Source organism: Solea solea, chromosome 6 (genome assembly GCF_958295425.1).
Source record: "Solea solea chromosome 6, fSolSol10.1, whole genome shotgun sequence".
In the NCBI taxonomy this organism is placed as follows: domain Eukaryota; kingdom Metazoa; phylum Chordata; class Actinopteri; order Pleuronectiformes; family Soleidae; genus Solea; species Solea solea.
The window spans coordinates 5,392,218-5,412,610 of NC_081139.1; the positions used below are offsets into that span (position 1 = coordinate 5,392,218).

General features: G+C 39.6%; 1 protein-coding gene across 1 annotated transcript in view; it reads right to left on the reverse strand.

Moving 5' to 3' along the window:
- Positions 1 to 2,002: 2,002 nt before the first annotated feature.
- The window catches only part of pparg (peroxisome proliferator-activated receptor gamma), a 32,113-nt gene continuing 13,722 nt past the window's right edge, over positions 2,003 to 20,393 (reverse strand). The window contains exons 2-9 of the mRNA XM_058632168.1: positions 16,611 to 16,907; positions 16,345 to 16,517; positions 13,576 to 13,714; positions 7,866 to 8,065; positions 6,149 to 6,266; positions 4,809 to 5,002; positions 4,421 to 4,664; positions 2,003 to 3,461 (exon numbers count right to left, since the gene is read on the reverse strand). Of these exons, the coding sequence (XP_058488151.1) occupies positions 3,214 to 3,461; positions 4,421 to 4,664; positions 4,809 to 5,002; positions 6,149 to 6,266; positions 7,866 to 8,065; positions 13,576 to 13,714; positions 16,345 to 16,517; positions 16,611 to 16,907 (1,613 nt within the window). The 3' untranslated portion in view covers positions 2,003 to 3,213. The remainder of the gene's footprint in view (positions 3,462 to 4,420; positions 4,665 to 4,808; positions 5,003 to 6,148; positions 6,267 to 7,865; positions 8,066 to 13,575; positions 13,715 to 16,344; positions 16,518 to 16,610; positions 16,908 to 20,393) is intronic.

The following is a 20,393-nucleotide window of genomic DNA, read 5'->3' on the forward strand; positions in this document are numbered from 1 at the left end:
ACTGAACGAAAAATAAATAAATAAATAAATAAAAGATACTTTCGGAAAATGATTTGGCAGATTGGCGCAGGAATCTTGGCAGAGTCCAGTCAGCAGAGACTGGCCTTAACAAAGTGAGGATATGCTGACTCAACATAAAGAACACATTTAATTACCATCATCATCTACCGTCCAACAGGACCATCCGCCCCCACATCAGAAACCCCCCAACACAAGCTGCCAATTCAAAGGCTTATTTTTAGGGGCCAAACGTCTCCTTCACTCTTTCTCACGTCCCTTTCTCTCAGCCTTGACACTGTCTCTCTCTCCCCTTGTCCCTTGTCTCACTTTTCCTCCTTTGTACACGTCTTCCTATTATTCCTGACCAGATCATCACAATCAGATCATTTATAATTAGGGCCCGAGTATGAATGCTAGAGGCCGGAACGGCTCCTGGCACAAACTTGTGCGAGGAACCTATTGTTATCCTTCAGATTATTATTATTTTTCTGTGTCATTGCCGTCATTTTTGAGGGGGTTAACGTGCGGAAAACATCTTGAAACTTTGCACAGAGTTCAGGTCTGGCGAAAAATGTGATATCGGCATAGGGCTCGGACCCGTGCGTTGCACTAGGGAAATATAGCGCCCCCCTAAGGTTAAACGTGGAGGACGCAAACCAAGATGAAGTTGCACCAAATTTCACGAAACTTGGTGGGAACTAGTAATAGCCCAAGACGAACAAAAAAGTACATACTTTGGTGCAAGTGAATTCTGCTTTGAAAACAATTCAAAAACAAAATGAATTTAAAAAATACAACTTATGAACTTTTTTTTTAAATACATTTTTTTTTAAAGTTCATAAGTTATGAACTTATGAACTTTTTAAAAAATATATATATATTTTTTTAAATGAACAATGGATGATCAGGCTATTTGAATGTAGTGACAAAAACCCGTATTTCCTGAACTCCCTTTTTGAACTCGCCTCAGTTCCACAGATCTTAGCTCATTTATCACACTTGTTTCCATGTGTACCTGCTTTGATTCAGGCTCACTGCACTAGCTCTACTCGCCTCGCCTCGGCACAGCACGGTTATTTTGCTTTTCCATTGAATGAAACCTGCCAACAGCTAATCATTCGGAGTGGCTGTGGAAGTTTAAGCTGGCCACTACAACAGAATATAACCAGAATAAACAAACGTCCTGGTTATATTTGAATACAAACTCATTCTGCCCACCCCCCATCTGGTCCCCTAGCCACTTACTGTGTCCCCTAACCTGAACTGTCCAGGTTCTGTGTCATAACAGGAAACCCAAATGTGTGCCTGTGGGTGTATGACTTTCTTCAAGAGACTCCGCTGCTCCAACAGCATTAGGAAATACCATGATCTAACCTGTCACTGAGCTTTATTAAAAAAAGAGAGAGAGTTTAAAGACGACCTCCTATTCTATAACTGCAAGCCAGCACTTTTTTAAGACTGTCCTGTGATATGATGCAATAGGACAACTCTGTGTGCATGAACATGTGCCATAAGCTGAGGTGACCTGATTTATGGACGAGCTGAGGTGTGATGTCATACTCACCCCACACACATCCCCACTCTAAGATGTGTTTTTACAGGTTTTCTCTGTAAATTGACCGGTCAAAAAAAAAAAAAAAAGGGTTAAAGTCTAAAAAAAAAAAACTGATCTAAATCTGTATGCACAGATTTAAGTCTTCTGGTTGAGTTCAGCAGAGTTCATATTTTGCAATGATGTTCTCAGTGTGTGTGTGTGTGTGTGTGTGTGCGTATAACGGCCATAAAAAAGGACTTCCAGCAGCTTGAGTCACTGGTGTGCTTTCAAGAAAAGACGTTACCTGGAACTGGCCGTGTACGGAACACGTGCAAGAACATAATCACATCACTCCAAGCAAGGCAGAGACTTCAAATAAAAAGTTAGAAAATATTTTATTTACAACAAATTTTCCTCTGAGCTGCATTAAACCAATCCCTTTGTCCCCCCCCCCCCCAAAACCCCTCCCAAACACATAAGATTGATCAGACATAGTTACACTTTACGTTAATACAATATAATTCCATCATAGAAATTATGACTCAGTTTTATACAATTTAAAACAAAACAACTGAAGCCGAGAAACCAATTGCTTTTGGCAAATCTGTATGAAAACAATACGAGTGAACAGATATTATACAGTATAATGTGTATAATTGAATCTGTAAGGCATAAATGCAGCATAATAGTCTTTCATATTCATTGGTAACGTGCCCTTTTATGTTTACGTCACACTTTCTCACAGTTCACAGGCGGCTGAGGATGAAATATGTTACAGGGCGTTAATCAGATTTGTGTCTTTGGATAAAGCTGATTTAGAAGAGATAGCACCGTCAAAACAAAACAAAAACGTCTGTGCATTGTCTGTCTGTCTGTGTGCTGAGTTACAGAAGCACACACACACACACACACACACAGGTGCAGCCTATGACAGGTGGAGAGCGACATGTAGATAAGATGCTCCTGAACGACACATGCCGTCCTGTGTGACACTAAATATTCACAGTTAATACTTTTCTCCCTTAAGGCACGTGAAGGGGCAGGCTGCGGCCGAGCATTCAAACGCTCGATACGCGAGCCTGCCGACAGCGTTGTGTTTAAGTTGGCAGCACAACTTAAACATGAAAATGTCTCCAGGCTCAGCGGTGGCTAAATGACTGCAATCTATTCACATGTTGCCGTCTCGATCTAGTACTCACATTCCGTCTTCCCTTGATTTCTCATTCCACGCTCGTCTCTTTCTTAGTTTTAGTCAGTCAACCCTTTATTTTTTAACACACTGTTTCTACTCATTATTGCTTGCATTCATTCATTCATTCATTCATTAGACGTCTCCTGCTCCATCCTCCGCAGACAAATAACCATTCACTTTCATATCAAACCCCTACAGTCGATTTAGAGTGCCCAATTAACCTCGGCATGTTTTTGGACTGTGGAAGGAAACCGAAGTACCCATAGAAAACACACACACACACACACACACACACACACAGAAAGAAGATCTCTTGGTCTGACCGGGGGTCACAAACCCAGGTCTTTTTTTTGCTCTAAGGCAACAGTGCTCGCCACTACATCGCCGTGTGGCCCCTCAATTCAATTTCTTTAAAATAAAATCTATTTTTTTGGTCATTTTTTTTTATATTTGCAACTTTTGTCCTTTTTTTCTCTCCTGGTGAATTCTAATACAAGTCCTTCATGATCTCCTGCAGCAGCGGGTGTAAGCACATGTCCACCTCGGTCTTCTTCAGCAGCTGCATGAAGTGAACGTGGTCCGTGACGATCTGACGCAGGTCGGTCATCTTCTGGAGCAGCTTGGCGAACAGCTGCAGCGAGTCCGGGTGGTTCAGCTTCAGCCGCAGCTCCAGCGAATGAAGCACCGTCTCCTGGAGCTGCTCGATGGGCTTCACATTCAGGAGGCCTGGACGGTCTGAACGGTGGGGGTTTACAGACAGACGTGTTGTTAAGACACAGTAAAGTAGGGAATAAAGAGACACATGTTGATCAAAGGACAAAAATAGACAACAAACACCTATGACACTTCTATGAATGACTTATTGCTATTTACAAAGCCTTGCTTATCTTTATTTCCAGCTATAATCTTAGTCATTTAAGTTAATAACTGACATAAATGTCCGATTTTTATCTTGATCTGGTGCAAGTCCAGACTTTATCAAGTAGACACACGCAAACCAGCAATAGTAGACCGGACCTGTTCATCAATATCAGGGGGCAGAAGGGTTTGTTGGTTTGTTGTTTTAAACCCTTTGTTTAATTTAGTATACAGTCAACAGACAAATGTGCCTCTTCTTTTCTCCATAAACCCAATATTAATTTGATTTTACTACATCATTGTTGACACATGATGACCGACTCATTCAACTGATATATAGGTCAAGGCTGGTCAGAGATAGTGTGTATAATGCAGTGAATGGATAACTTTGATTTCTCACGGAAGCCACATTACCACACATTACAGTGCTGCGTTTCTGCCGGGACGGACATGTTACGAAACATCCCCATCTCAGAAAGGTGAAGGATTTACTCTGTGCCAAATGTTTGATGTAAAACCTTGCTACCATCCTGGTTTTTTTCCTCAGTATTTCATTATGAAGCTGGGGCCAAACTGGTAAATACTCTATTAACCCTTTAACACCGAAGCTTTTCAAATGTCCGTCTGGACTTTTCTGCTTATTTTAACCATAAAAAGGGCCAGAAAATGCCCTTTTTTCCAGAATAACTTTCAATATCTGGCAGTTATTTACAATTTACTGCATGTTAAAATAGTGTATTAACAATTTAAAATAGGTTTATTTAGGAAAAACACTGCAGTTGTACACAAACACCAGATTTTGGGGATAATCTACTCAAAGCCAAACAGTCCCTCACCTCCGCTGAGGATTATAACTGCCAGGAACAGTGCCATGTCGCTGTCGTCCAGCTCCAGCGTGTTGAACTTGACGGAAAACTCAAACTTGGGCTCCATCATTTGACAGAACGGTTTTCTGAGACTCTTGAGGAACTCCCGCGTCATGAAGATCTGTCCGTAGGAGATGAGGGTCCCGTCTTTGTTCATCAGAGGAGCCATCATTATGATCAAGACTTCTATCACACCATACTTCAGCAAAGTTACCTGGTATAAAAAACAAAGAGGTTTAAGGGTGATGTGAGGTTAGATCCTCAGTGATGTTAGCTGGTGGTGTCACAGCTATCATCACACCTTAATCCATTAAAACAATTACAAAATGGATAAGCAGCTTATCTTTCTTTAGATTACCTGATCGTTCAGATCCAGGTCAGTGAATCCTGGGATACTCTTGGCGAACTCTGTGACTTCTCTCACTGCTTCGGCTGAGCGTGACTGACAGCTGTAGAAGAAACGTAGCTCCACGGCGTCCGTCAACCCATGTCCACTGATGCTCGTTGTTTCCAAAAGGCCGCACTCTGACGCCATTTGAACTTCTGTGATCCCTGGAAAACAGAGACATGTGCACGGAAATAAGCAAAACATCTTGTGAAGATGAATCCAAAGGCCTGAATTATAGTATTTTCTGAAGCTGTTATCCTGCAAATAAAATGATAAATGTATGGTAAATATGCCATCATGCTTGCCACACCACCAATTTGACTGGCACCGCTCTAGCTTAGCAAATGAATTCAATCCAATTTAATTCAATTCACTTCAATTAAATTTTATTTGATTAGTGCTGAATCACAACATCAGTGGAGAGAAAAATAAACTCCCTTTTAACAGGAAGAAATCTCTGACAGAACCAGACTCAAAGATGTGCGGCGATCTGCCTCGACCGGTGAAAAATGGGGGTGAGAAAGGGGGGAGAGAAAGGAAAAAACAATTGTCATTTAGACAAGCAGCAGCAGAGATTGTTGATAAAAAATTATACTGATATCAACTTTAATTATAGCGTAATAATAATAACAACAATGGTGATGATATGATATGAATGATGTTTTCATTATCAACTCCTTAAAGGCTGCCATTTTGGACCACGATGTTGTATATAACTGACATAAATGTCCGATTTTTATCTTGATCTGGTGCAAGACCAGACTTTATCAAGTAGACACACGCAAACCAGCAATATTAGACTGGACCTGTTCATCAATATCAGGGGGCAGAAGGGTTTGTTGGTTTGTTGTTTTAAACCATTTGTTTAATTTAGTATACAGTCAACAGACAAATGTGCCTCTTCTTTTCTCCGTAAACCCAATATTAATTTGATTTTACTACATCATTGTTGACACATGATGACCAACTCATTCAACTCTTGCTCTGCTGCACTTTCTCCCAAATAATCCGCCATGACTGGCCGCAAACTGATATATAGGTCAAGGCTGGTCAGAGATAGTGTGTATAATGCAGTGAATGGATAACTTTGATTTCTCACGGAAGCCACATTACCACACATTACAGTGCTGTGTTTCTGCCAGGACGGACAGAAACACAGCACTGTGGGCTAACGGACAAAGTAAATGCCTTTTAGTTTAGCTATGCTCATTGAAGACTGTACAATGATTCTCCATCACACTTGGAAGGGAATAGTGAGGCGAGAGATATTCACATGCAATAATGCAGCTTCACCAGCAAATGCTACTAACCTCCGTGTCCCGCTGTAAGAACAGTGGCCTGCTGTTGGTGCTCCTGGATGGGAATCTGACTGCAATTAATAAACTGCTCTCCTTCCATTAGAGACTTCATGTCATGGATGACAAAAGGCTGGAGATAAAGAGGAGGAAACACGGAAGAATTAGTGGGCAAATAGCAGCAAAGTAAATCAATCTTAGCTGCTGGCTGAGGCAGACAGAAACCCATCTTCCAGATAAATGAAGCTTAACTTAGTCAGAGTCAAACTTGCTCTTGTTGGTAAACTACTGGCAAAGACATGCAGTGGCCTGAAGGTTATACACTTCAATATTCCCCTTACATAGTGGTCCAGTCAAATCAAGTCAAGTCAACTTTATTTCTAGAGCACATTTAAAAAAAAACAACCAAGGCTGACCAGAGTGCTTTATAGATTTAAAGGCACAGCAACATAAAAGGTATAAAACATAAAATCAATAACAATAGAAGTAAAACAGTAAAATAGTGACATAATAAAATAGTAAAATGGTAAAAACTACATAGAAGTGTGCGGGTTGACTATTTTGATCCTGAAGTGAAGGCCAAGGAGAAGAGGTGGGTCTTTAAAAGCGATTTCAAATGTTAAAAAACATTTACAAATTCTGTGGTTTACACAAGTACACAACAGAGGACTCCCTCAAACAAACAAGCTGATTCAGTGCCATTTGGGTGCTATCGCGCTGATGAACAGTCATAACAATCAGACCAAACGCATGCAGAGCAACCTTGAACTTGAGCGTTGGGCTTATCAGAGACAGAAGCGACTGAAAAGCGGAAAAAAAATCAAGAGACGCTGCTCGTAAAAAATGAGTCTTTATATGGAGAGACAACAGCAACAAGTACAAAAAGACAGAAATAGAAATAGTCGACTGGTGGTTTACCAAATTTACCAAGTTTCTTTACAAACACCTCAAAAATTAGTTTGGATTTTTGAGCAGGCATATGGAAGCAATTATCAATGTTTTAATCAGAATGCTGAAGAGCCACATTATTCTGTTACATAGCTCAACCACTGTAATCTGAGATGTGTTCTAACAGCTAGGAACTGTTACTGCCAGTCACCCACTTTGTGCTGGAGCAGCAAAAAGTGCCTGAATCTCACCAAATTTATTATTAATAATAATAATAATAATAATAATAATAATACAACTGTATTGATTACTATTGTTCTTTGAGAAGCTGCTTGATTGTTTTAAAGAGAACCCGATGATTTTTTTGGTCGAATTTGCAGAGGTGAACTTTTTAGTTTGGCTTGTTTCTGAAGCATTTCTTTATGCTTAACCAAAAATGTGCAATATTAACAAGAGAGAGTAAAAATAAGCTTATAAAAATGTAGGTCAAACTGATCCTGCAGCTGAACAAGGCAAGGATGAAGATACAGGGGCAGTCTCTCTGGAACCCAACGTATAAGAAGAATGCTCGAAGCTACACTCGCTTCCTTGAGGAATTCCCAAAACAATTGAAGTGAAGCTGCAGTGATCAGGCACCACCCTCACCCTGCCTTTACTCGCTCTGTGCTGCTGTTGTGAGAGTCACGTGGCGCTGATTAGGCTTCATTAGCGTTGTGTGATCTCATCTGGCAAGTGGCTTGGAAGTACTCAACATTATTATAACGCAAACCCAAATCTTTTGACTGCTAAAATGTCTTATAACTCGACTTAAAGTAGAAGACGACGAGGCGCACACACAGCTTACCACATTGTCTCCGGTTTTCCCAGAGAGGATGGCCCTTGCCTTGGCCTTGGTGAGGGGGAAGTATTTCAGATAGGCCTCGTACAGATGCCGGGCCAGAGCCCTCAGATCAGCTGCCTCCGGGTGCATGTGTTCCATGTCAGACGAGAACTCAGCCAGCAGTTTCTCCTTCTCTGCTTGAGGCATTCGGCCAAAACGAATTGCTACGGAGGGGGAAAAACAAGAAAAAGTCATTAGTAATACACAGATTTAGTGTTTGGTGTTTGTGTGTTTTGTGAGTCCTCCAACAAATTATTGCTAAACCTTAGAGTTTATATTACAAAATGTTTTCATTGTCTGCTATTGCAGCACTTACATTCATTATCATCTCTCAAAGAAATACTATCTATATCAAACAAACAACTTATTACTAATTAATTAGTCAGGAGACTGTTATAGTCGGAAAAAAAATGATATGGCACAATTCAATCCACTTTGGTTGAAATATTGGTTTAAAATGTTGCTCAATGACTTTTTCCATTATTTATCTTATTACCATAGCGTTTAGTAAGAGAATTTAGCAATATTTTTTCATTTGCCCAGATGTTAGCACATTAAAAAGAGTTTTGAAAATAAAAAAGAACTAAATCGAATCCCCAGTGTTGAACATTTCAAGACACTTGCAAAACAACAAAGATCCTCCATCATCCAGAACATCTTTCATTGAAAGGGAAAATCCACTGTCGACGACACATTTTTTTACGAGGTGTGTCTAATGAGGTGATTACAAAATGCACCTCCCTTTGATCAAATGATGTCACGCTGCTGCTTCAAAACCTGAAAAACTATCGTGTACAACTCACGTGTTTGTTCCTGCTTATTTCACCTCATCGTCCCTGATGATAATTCTGCGTGCTCTTACAGGTACACGTGCCAACAAAGGAGCTACATGACTTTGCAATATTTATTGATACTTGAATTTAAAGGTCCATTGTGTCAAATTTAGTGTGTTCACTGACAGAGACTGAATATGCTACACATAGATGTGTTTGTAAGGATAGAATTCCTTTAAAACTAAAAATAGCTTTTACATTCTGGGCTTCTCTGCCATGTTTCTACTACAACCCCAAACAGACAAACTAAGCAGAGGGTTAATACAAAAACAAAGAAGGACAACATCTGGTACACCGAGACCAATGTAGTTCCCTGAAGTGTTTGGGAAAGGGAGTTCGTTACAATCGTCTTACACACGAGAACCTTTAAGTTCTTGATTTTATCCATTTAACTTAAATCAAAATCAAAATAAACACCTGTATAAATATATAAAAATAATAATATACTTTTTTTGTATAGCACCTTTGCAGCTCAAAGTGCTTCACAAAAAAATAATAATTGTAATCTACCCCCATGTTGCAGTAAGTGGATCTACCTGAAAACTGACATTAAGTTGTGAAATGGTTAAACCCTCCTTTTTTTTTTCTACATGGAAGTCATTAATCCCTCCATTCAAGTCCGCACTCTGCATTTACTGCCGAGTGTGCGTGTGAATGCGTGATTGTGTAATGCTGACTGAGTGATAAATGCACACCTTAAGCAAATGAATGTGCACTAAAGAGGCCTATGTCACTACCCGGGCAATGAGCCATCAGCAGTGACACAGCAGATTAAAAAGATCAGTTTAGGTCTATATACACCCAGATGTTAATTATTGATAAAATAAAAACCCACGCTGAGCAGATTTTCAAAGCACCGGCTCAACCTCAAAGAAAAACAGCAGAGATATATCAGGGGAGGTGGGGACTGGTAAAAAAACACTCATAAAGTGGCAGGAAAGGGGAAAACAAACTACTTTAAAGTGAACTGTTTGTATTGTTAAATGCCTTAAATCTTCACTCTCAAATTCAAGTTACCTTTTTTAGACTTAAAGGGAAATAAAGAAGGTGAAACTTTATTTGCACTGTGCTGTACAGATGAACCCCAAACAGACTTTATTTAAGATTGATTCAGTTTGAAAGAGATTGGCTGTCTGCATTGTAAGTAGTTCAGTCCAATTTGTAATATATACAGTAACTAAATACTCTAGTTCCATATGACATGTATTTATTTAGAGCTTTTTTTTTTTTTTTACTACAGTTCTGCAAACCAAACCCAGTCACATTCTCATGCAGCTATATATATATATATATATATATTTTTTTTTTTTTGTATTTTTTTATCACACATCTTTTTGCACCTATTCACATGCTTGACAGAGGACACTGGGTGCTGGGGATCAAGCTGCCAACCTTGATGTTGTTTTTGATACTGTTTATGATAGTTCTTTATGGAGGCTGATCCACAGCCTCCATAAAGAACTATCATAAACAGTAGTGAGCTATTTTTAAAGTTGTACTGGTTCTGTATTATAAATATGGTTGAAATCTAAAAGTGTAGTCTAGTTTTTTTCCCCTACAAGATAAAAAATAATCTTGGGGAGCCACACATGTACTGTATTTCCCCTGGTATATGAATTGTTTGATTAAAAAGTAATCTATTTTTTCAGATTATGAAATGAAAATGTGTTCACTATTTGTGGTAGTTTAAAGCCTTTTGTAAAACAATTCAAAAGTGACCCTATACATTGTATATGGTAATTAAAATTGATTGTGGTCCAAAAAACTCATTTAGCAACCACTGGATTACAGATTGCTGAGCTGCCAAACTGAATTTCAGACGAAGAAGAAGATAATCTACAGACAACAACAGTTCCATTTAAACAATAAATATGAGGTGTGATCGGGGTATTGAATATTTTATTCTTCTGCTCCTGTCGCCCTGAGTGAAGAATTTGCTTCTCAACATCAAATATCAAGGATGTTTTCAGTCAACGACAAAGGTTGGAAATGACCTCTAAAACTACACAGCAGCAGAGAACGAGGAGATGGAGGGTTTGACTGCAGCGAGCGCATGGACGATAAGGACGATAATGACGATAAGGACAATAGTGTTTGCTAAAATGCTGACAATTATGAAAAAAATATTAACTACTTTGTTTTGGTGGGTGGAGTGACTCAGTGGTTAAGACCGATACCCTGTGTGCGAAAGACATCATGGTCGCAAGTTCAACTCCACCCCTGGCTGATTGTACTCAATTCCATTGTAAGTCGCTTTGGATAAAAGCGTCTGCTAAATGACATGTAATGTTTTGCAATCACCAAAACCTGTGACAGATTTCTGACTGAGATGTTGCACGGAAAACACCACATGAAAGATAATCTGTAGAGATAATAACCTCCGGTGGAGCCGAGCAACACTGACGCTGTTCTGGGTGTGATGTCCCAATACCAATTTTTTTTACCAAAAACAAAACAAAACTGTTATTGAGTCTGAAAACTCAATACCTTAGAATTTTCAGAAGTCCGCTATGGTCCGTGTGGCATAAATGTCATCATCCACTGTTATGTGTGGCTGTCTGCAGTTTCTCTCTCTCTCTCTCTACCGCTCTCTCCCTCCCCTGTTTTTCCTCTCCACTCATCTGTGCATCATTTCAGTGATTGCATCCCTGCGCTGTGAGTGGAGCAGGAGAAGGCGTCATCATGGGGAGGGAAGTTTAAAAGGGGGAGGGAAAAAAAGAGCCCTCCTCAGGGTGTAGTTTATTTAATCTATTCTTCTTTTTCTTGGTTGGTTCAGACGCTACCCACTTTTTGTTACTTTTTGCCAGAATCTCCAACACTTTTCCTTTGAAATTTTTGTGAATACATTTAATTGCAATTGGGTGCGGTCTCCTATTGAGCCATTGCTGAATTGTCCTAGGGAGGCCGCAACACCCATATCTGTGCATGTTCCATGTACACACATCACACAGACTACAAGGAGGAAGATGATAGCGATGGGCTCTTGCTAAAGGTGAGGAGGTCCGCCTGTTCCCACACTTGTACAACCTATCACTCTGGAATGTCAGATTGAATATGCATGTGTAAAATGCACTGTCCCTGGGTTCTGACAGTGATTCTGTACCAGGCTTTATGACTCTAGTTGGCAGACTAGTTGCTGATGTTTTATGGCATTTGTCATCCAGTTGCATTATTGCCATATTCTTCTCTTTTGTCCTTTGTCGCTGTACATTGAGCAAAGGTTGTTTGGTTGCAAACAGGTGCAACCAAACTAACAGAAGAGTCAGGCACATGTCACTCCAGAACGACCTGTCCACACCTCCACAGTCATGAGATCCGACAAAACAAAACAAACCATGTTCTAAGGAAGAGCAACAAAGAGAGAGGAAAACATGTTTGAGTGGATAAAGAATTGTATTCTTCAGTTCATGATTTATCTATGCCTTTGCAGCAAAAAGACTCGGGTCTGCAACTCGCAGATTTGGTGATTTAGGCAAATTGGACAATCTAAATTGACCGTAGGTGCGAGTGTGAGAGTGAATGGTTGTTTGTATCTATATGGCCCTGTGATGGACTGGCGACCTGGCACAGCACCCCCCGCAACCCACATGTGGAGGATAAAGCAGTAGAAGAATGGATGGATGGATGTTTTCATAACCTCAGCTTAAATTCTGACATTTCCACAGACCTTGAAGGCAGCACAATCAAGGAGTATTTGTTTACTAATATCTGCACAGCACACAGTGGTCCACTCCCATCACTGCTGTCTAAACATACCATACTTGAAGGAATGAACACAGAGCTGCAGGTAAGGGTGTGGTGATCATTCCTTTTGCAGAGAGAAAATGTAAGAGTGTGAAAACAGTTACTGCCTTTTCTTGTTGTTATCATGCAGGTATTGTACCTTTTTTATGCACATGCGGTGGGAACTGAAACAAGGTTTTGAACACCACAGACGAAGAAGCACGTGGCAGGTATATACTGCAGAGGTGTGCACTGCTGCATTACCACCACAAAAGACCTCAAAGACCAGATCAGCAGCAGTGTGGTGAAGGTGTGTTTGTTGTTCTCAGAGGACATCAGAGGGAGAGGAGTTTCTCAAAAAAAGGGTATTTCCTTTGTCCTTGAATTCACAGAAGAGTCAGTTGTTTGACCTTCAGGGTTTACGTTAGCCGGTATATGCCGGCTTTCGGCTGTTGTCATGTGAATTTGGCCGGCAAAAAAAAATTGTTAAAAGGCCAAAATGTCAAAAAATGACAAACAATTAAGTCAGTGATTAAGGGGGCCGTCCTCATAAAAATGGTGTTTTAGGACCTGAAACAGTATTTTTTGAAAAAACCTCCCAGAGTGGGAAAATCTCCATGTAGCCAGTGAACAGGATACTTCAGGAAAACGATGACGTCATATTCCCAGCTCTCTCTTGCTCTGTCATTCATTATCTTGTGTTTGGAGATTGTTTGACAGTTTTACCAAAGATCGGTCAATAAAACGTGACTAAAGTCAGCCTGAAAAGACGTTAGATATCACTAGAACGCGAGATTTCACACACGAGGGTGAAAAAAATATCGACTAGTAAAATAAAGAGAGGAGAAAACAAAACAGATCCCTCAGGAGAGGAGCAGTGTTGCTTTAGGAGGAAAAGAAATATGCTTATATGCTTATCAGTGTAAATACTGTGGTGGTGGCAACAAATAAATTAAAGATTGGGTGCTGTTTAGTATAACACTGCTCCCCTCTCTTTTGAACAGGTATTGTGTAATTCCACACGATGTTTGAAATATTTCCGTATAAATTAAAAACGAGGTATACAGCCCCGTCTTAACTGACTGTTTTAAAAGGTGTGCACGACAATGTTATCTTACCGTTGTGCGACATGCCGACGTGAAGGCACTTCTGGAAGCGACAGTATTGGCATTTGTTACGGGACTTCTTGTGAATGCGACAGTGAAGGTCACAGTGATCGTACACCAACTTTAACCTGATCGTGCGTCTGAAGAAACCCTACAAGAAAGAAAAATAGAAAAGATCACTTATGGACATTGTCACTGCAAACATTTATCATTTAATTTACTGAGTCTGCCCCTTTTCTAAGAATGTGTGCCACAACAGTGCAGATAATTAATACCAATTCCAAATTTGTGTTCCATTTTTTCTGTAGGGTCTGTGATGACGGTACAAAAAAGAAAATAAAACACATCACACAAAATACAGAAGACATTACAAACAGAGGAAAAGTCTTTTAAGCATACACACATTTGGTTAAGTCATAAAAGTAATATTGTATCACTGATCCAAGTTACATTTTGTTGAGGCATGACGGAAACGTATTTTATATTAAGATTGCTTTCTAATCTGTGAGGAAGTCCGACACACCGACCAGAGGTGGATTTAAAGTAGATTGTTATAGTGGATTTGTGCTTTGAGGTTTTCAACCTTAGGACCAGAAGAGCCATAACACTTATCTCAGCTATTAACTACACAGCCTCATACAGTCATACTCCTACAGTCACGTGTTTGATGACGGCTGTGTTTGTCTAAGGTGACTAAGAAAGCTAATGAAAAAAAAAAAAAATAAAAATGAATAGAACAAAAAAAAAAGAAAGCCAAAACGGTACTGGGATTGTATTCATGCTTTTCAAAAACCCACAGGTGGCTGGAGGATGGTGTGTTTGACATCTGCATTCTTACAATCCACAGATGTCCCTATTTTAAATGTAGGGTTATTTAAAGCAGGAGGAAGTTAAAGGGGGTCAAGACTCCACCTCAATAAAGAATGTTTTCTGTTTAGAAACAATTAAGCGTTTGCCTGCTTGGCTGACCCCCTCTTCTGGTGAGTGTCCCCTGAGAGCGAAGCAGAACAATGACTACTGTGCTTTACCTTCACTCAGCCTCTGGAGGTACAGTGCGATGTTCACAAAGTGGACAGAAAAACAGAAACCTTTGTACATTGTAATGGCTCCAACACAACAGACCCGACGGTGTTAAAGATTAGGTGATTTCACGCTATTCACGGCTGAAGTGAGTGGGTGGTTACATTGGTTTGGCCTGAGTTACGCTACAAGTCATTTTATAAGTAAAGTCAAATGAAATATAATGTTGACACCTTCCAAGATTTAGTAGAAAAAACAGCTGAGCATTTGAAATGAAAGGTAGATAATAGTATTTTTTATTGTTAGTATTATTGTTATTATTAATTTTTAAACTATTATGAATACTGTAAATCCCATTATATCATTAATTCCCAGAGACTGGATCAGCACTCACAGATGTGTTGTGGGAAATTTATTTCGCTTGGCAAATACATTTTGTTTTATTTATTAAAGAATAAAAAAATAAATAAAAAAAAACATGCCAAAAATGTTATTGTGATTTATTTATCCAACAAATATCTCTCACAAATGGCTGGTTTATCTATATAAATAATTGTGAGTGTTACATAAATGGCTGTAAAACAGTCAGAAACATTGTTATATTATTTGCTCCTGTCAAAGTTTATAGTGTGAAGTGGGTTGATTTACTCTGTTACTTTTTAAAAAAAGTGGGTCCCTCATAAAAAAAGAATGGGAAACACTGCAGTTAAAGACATGTTTGTCTGTATTTCAGTTCTTGTGAGATATATACATGTACCAAAATCCCCTCATAAAAAGTTTCTTTAATTATTAAAACATTCTAAAAGTTTGTTCAGGTTCATTTAGTTTTATTCTCAGATGGTCAAAATATTCAGAAATATTTAAATGATCTTTACTGGATATCATCTAGAAGGATTTTTTTGCTGACAATGCTGGAAACAGAACACACGTAGTTGCTCTTATTACTACCAAAAATGAAAGATGCATAGGTAGGACCGCTGCGGTTTCCCCCACTTCTTTAATGACAAAAAATTATAGTTACTCTTCCTATACAGACTCAATATTTCAAAGAAAATGGAAATGTGTGAAACTTCCCCCCCGCTGTCTATTAGTTATTTATACTCTGTACAGATGGAGAGTTTAAGGGCACAAAGCACAAAAGACTTATGTTGAGATCGTGCGTGGTGGAAAGTGTATGAGTTGTGGTTGAAGTGACAGACATCAGAGACATTAGTGCACACTTCTCTCCATGCTTTATAGCTTCTTTGTTTTTTTTCTTTCTTCTTATTCCACCAACAAGTTTCAGTGACACATAGTGACAGAAAATGGAAGGCTGGCAGCGAAGCAAATTGTTACACCCATTACCATTTCCTGACATGACTCAAAGGTGACGTGACGGTCAATTTTATTTTTTTTGGACGTGCATTATATTTTGAGAGGAGCAATCAATCAAAAGACACTAACCCTAACAAACAATGGACACACTGACAAAGTTAAGCCTTGAGTTTTAAACGTCTGACGTCCAATCAGCTGGGTGTGATGTGCCATGCAATCTATCTATTACTTTTCATTTAAAATTCAAATTGTGAGTATTTGCTTCTTTGGTGTCTTTTGTTGACATAAAATTAAACAGATGTAGGTTTTAAACTGTTGGTTGAACAGAAAGGCACCTTGAAAAATCGACAAAACAATCTTATTAAGTGTAATCTAGTTATATTAGCTTTCCCTGATTGGCTCATGTGTCTTACTTTCATCTTGAATCATGATATCGTTCAGTCCTACCTTACAGCCCTCGCAGGCATGGACACCATAGTGAAACCCAGAGGCTTTGTCCCCACACACGCGGCACTCGATGTTTAGTGACGTCGCTGATGTGTCGTCTTGGAGCTTTGAGAAGACGAGACTGTCAGAATACTGAGGTGGAGACTCGGGCTCCAGCTTGATTGAATCGGATACTAGAAATGATCAGGCAGAAAAGTAGAAAATGTCAAGCCTCATCTCTGCCACCTGAATGATTGCAGCATGTTTGGATGAAAACCTGGACTTACTGGGTGTGCAGGGCTCTGTCCTGTAGCTGTGCAGGTTTGTGTAGTCCATGTGCGTCAGGTGCTCTTCACTCTGCGGTAGACTGGGGTCGTACGCCAAACCAATGGAAGAGATGGAGGATATGAGTGGGGGAGACAGAGGAGAAGGGATGGTGGCAGAGGAGATGGAGGTGTAGTCTAATGTGGACAAATGCTTCATGTCGAGCGAGTGGGAGCTGTCTTCCAGTTCAGAGAGGTCCACGGCGTTCAGACTGAATCCAACAGGCCAGGCTAGGAGCTGCTGGGTGTCCACCATGTCTGCTGTGGTAGAGAGAGATGAAGCAGTGATGAGTTCGCTGGAGCCGTATCGTATGTTGACTCTCTGTGGCCTTGTTAAAAAAGAAAACAACCCCACAAGAACTAAAAGAGAAGAGGGGAGGAAGAGGGAAAAAGTTGTACTGGCAGAGAAAGAAAGGGAGGATGAGATAAAAAAAAACATTTAAACAGGAAGGGAGAAAGAACGATGACAATGAAATTGTACATAAAGAAACCCACATGCTGCACATCATGTTAATGATTGAACATAAACAAAGCAGAACGCACGCCCTCCCACACAACCACAGCAAAGATTAATCCCAGTATTCGAGCTCGTTCTCGCTCGCAGTTTGTCAGTTATCTAGTAAACAGAGAGGCAGACTGTGCCACAGGGAGTACAAGGCGAACTCTTGCACATCTTTTCTGCTCAAAACACCGTCTCCCTTTGCTGCTGTTTGGGTGGCTCACTGTGTGCTTGCCCAACCAAAGGACACAGAAATCACAACTGTGTCAACCTCAGTCTGTCTGAGGCCAAGGATGCAGAAGTGTTAAGAGTAGAACGTGCTGTATGTTCTGCATGTCATGACGCACAAAATAATTTAATAATTGGCACAAAATAATATACAGTCTTTTGAATTCAGTGATTATGCCCTGCAAAGGAAGACTAAATAACTATTTCAAACTGATACAGACAGCTTTTTAACTTTAACCTGTCAACATAAAGTTAAATGTATTTGTATAGTGTAGTGATGGTAGAACATTAACAGCATTCATCTTAATGGTGATTCCATACAAGCCTTTCTAGGGCTGATACCAACCTTCAGAAATCATTCATTCAGTCATAGATTTGTCAAATAAATAAAAAGAAAGAACGTTCACAAGAAAAATACAGTTTTGGTGACTTAGCAGCATTTATGAAGGATCTGAGAACAAAAATGTGCAATGTGTAATAGTTTGCCAATTAATAAATAACAATCAATCAATGGAGATTATTAAAAAACTGCAAATTTCAGCATTGGTCCATGTCTACACTAGGTTTTCTCTTTGCCACCGGATACGATTTTCTATTTAATAATAATGAAATGAATTAAGCCAAAAAAAGAAAATGTATTATTTTATATCCAAAACAGTGTAAACTGTGTTTTCCTCTGAGTTAAAGTACCTGAGTCTTTACTGGCATCTTGCTATAGCTGTATCTTTATGACAGTGAACAATACCTACGATGTATTCATTCCTCTCCCTGTAATTGACCAGACAGTCAGTTTCTTTCTTCTCTCATAATGAAGATGTAAATCTTGACAGACAGGTGACACTCCTAAAATATCTGGCAACTGTGATGATTAGTATCCACTACTCAAACCTGTGTGAATAGTACATGTGTTTTACTACGTATTTGCTGCCTTCCTAAGTATTTATAACAACAGGTCTATCTATATATGAGGTTTCCTAAAATTAAGTGAAGTGCTAAAGTAGACTGGGGACATGTCAGCCTCACCTAAACGCCAAAGAAAATAGATTTAAATGAACTTTTTAATAGCATCAATTCATTGTTGGTTTTGTGCTTTATGTGATATTTGTTGACACTGATGTGGAATATAGGTTTTCATCACTTCATGTTTCTGTTCCCAAGTTTCCTGTTTTTGCTTCGTTTTTGTCAAAGCACTTTGTAAACCTCGTCAACAATGTTTTTTTATTATAATAAATACATATGTCATGTTTGATGTCCTATAACACAAAATCCTCGAGATATTCAGGTCTGTGCAAATAAAAGACACTGTGATCTTTCCAATATCTAACTGACACGGTCAGGCATTAGAAGAGAGAAGTCAGCTGAGATGGTCAGAGTCCAGTCATCAGAGGTTACTCGAGTGCACACAAAAGACAGCCACATACAAAGCTATGTCATCATGGGTAAATGTGTACAAGGCTTTGGGGTAAAATTGGTAGACATTTGTCAATGTTTATGTGGCGTTTTACAATTAGGGCTATTTAATGTAATTTTGATTTAAATGTTCTTCAAAAATAGTGCTACATAAGTTTGACAAAGATTTATTTAGGTTACTTTAACAAAGAATACGTTTGTCAGTGTATTCTCAAACACAACAGTTAGAAAAGAAGATCTTTTTTCTGCTACACATATCATACATGATGGGTGTGTCTGTGGCACGGTGTCAGATTTGCAGGTATTCCTCTGAATCTGATTTCAACTCTAGAGAAGAGAAAGACTAGCGTAACCGCAGTATATAAATAATCAATAGAGGAGAAGGTGCACTACACTACATGGCCTGACAAACAACCTTTTGTAACCAGTGCCGAATCTCAAAATAAACGTCCTCTAATTAACCTTGAGTTCTGACTTCGGAAAGAAAAATGCCACAAAGAATGTGATAAATTATGCAACAGGGCAAAACTAAAATTAACAACACATGGATGGCACAGTCACACAGGTATAAAAATGGCTTGAAAAGGCTCCAAATACCTGACACAACATCCCTGTGGAGAAAAACATCCTCCTTTCTCAGCTACTTATTGTTTCCTTTTACTTGTTTGGCGGATCCACTTAAACGTGTGTGTGTGTGGATGTATGTTCTTCCACTGCCTTGGATGCTTTGCAGGGGGAAAACGCAGACTATTAATAACCAGTGAAACCTGACTATTCTTTCATTTGTGGGCAGGTTGCCAGTCAATCCGAACCTAAAACAGGCACAGCGCTGGAGTCACTTGTATTGTCCTGGTTGGCATCAAATCAAATAGGGACATAAATCTAGTGGGGTGGGGGAAGAGAGATACTGAGGGAGATAAAGTGAGAGTGGTGACAGTGAGTGGAGCGACTCTTCGAACAACTTCAGGAAATCCAACAGCACTCCAGAGGGTTTAAGAAAAACCCATTATCTTAGGAAATCCATGCTCTGTACTTAGCACAACATGCAAGAGGAAAAAGTTCCTGCAGCAGGCAGTTACACAAACATACTTCGATAATGTTGTCATCAAAGGTGAAACAAGTTTGTGCTGCAATTTCTCCCCATGGAAACTCTGTAGTACCAACATGTTCCTATCTGTGTGTGCTAAAAAAAAAAAACAACTGTCGGACATGAAAGACGACAAATGACTACAAGCAGTGTGTATTGTGTGTGTGTTTATGAGAGCATGTGCGTGACAGTTTAGCCGGTGTCTCCTGATACTCCTCAGATTTCCACATGTCAGAACTGGTCCTCCAGGTAAGAGCACAGTGCGTAGGAGTACTTTCTATCAGCTACTGCTCAGTGATGACATAATACCAGAACACCGCCAGCAGACTGGTAGGCAGGCAGGTCTGGCGAGTTAATGTAAACAAATGACACAGTCAAGTACACCAGACATAGTGAGGCATGAGTGAAAGAGGCGGACGGGCAGGCGGGCTCACGCTGAATATACATTACGAAGTAAAATGAAAAGTGATCTGTAAAAAGTGAGATGCTGCTCTCACAGGGCAAATGCAGCAGTTCTACAGGA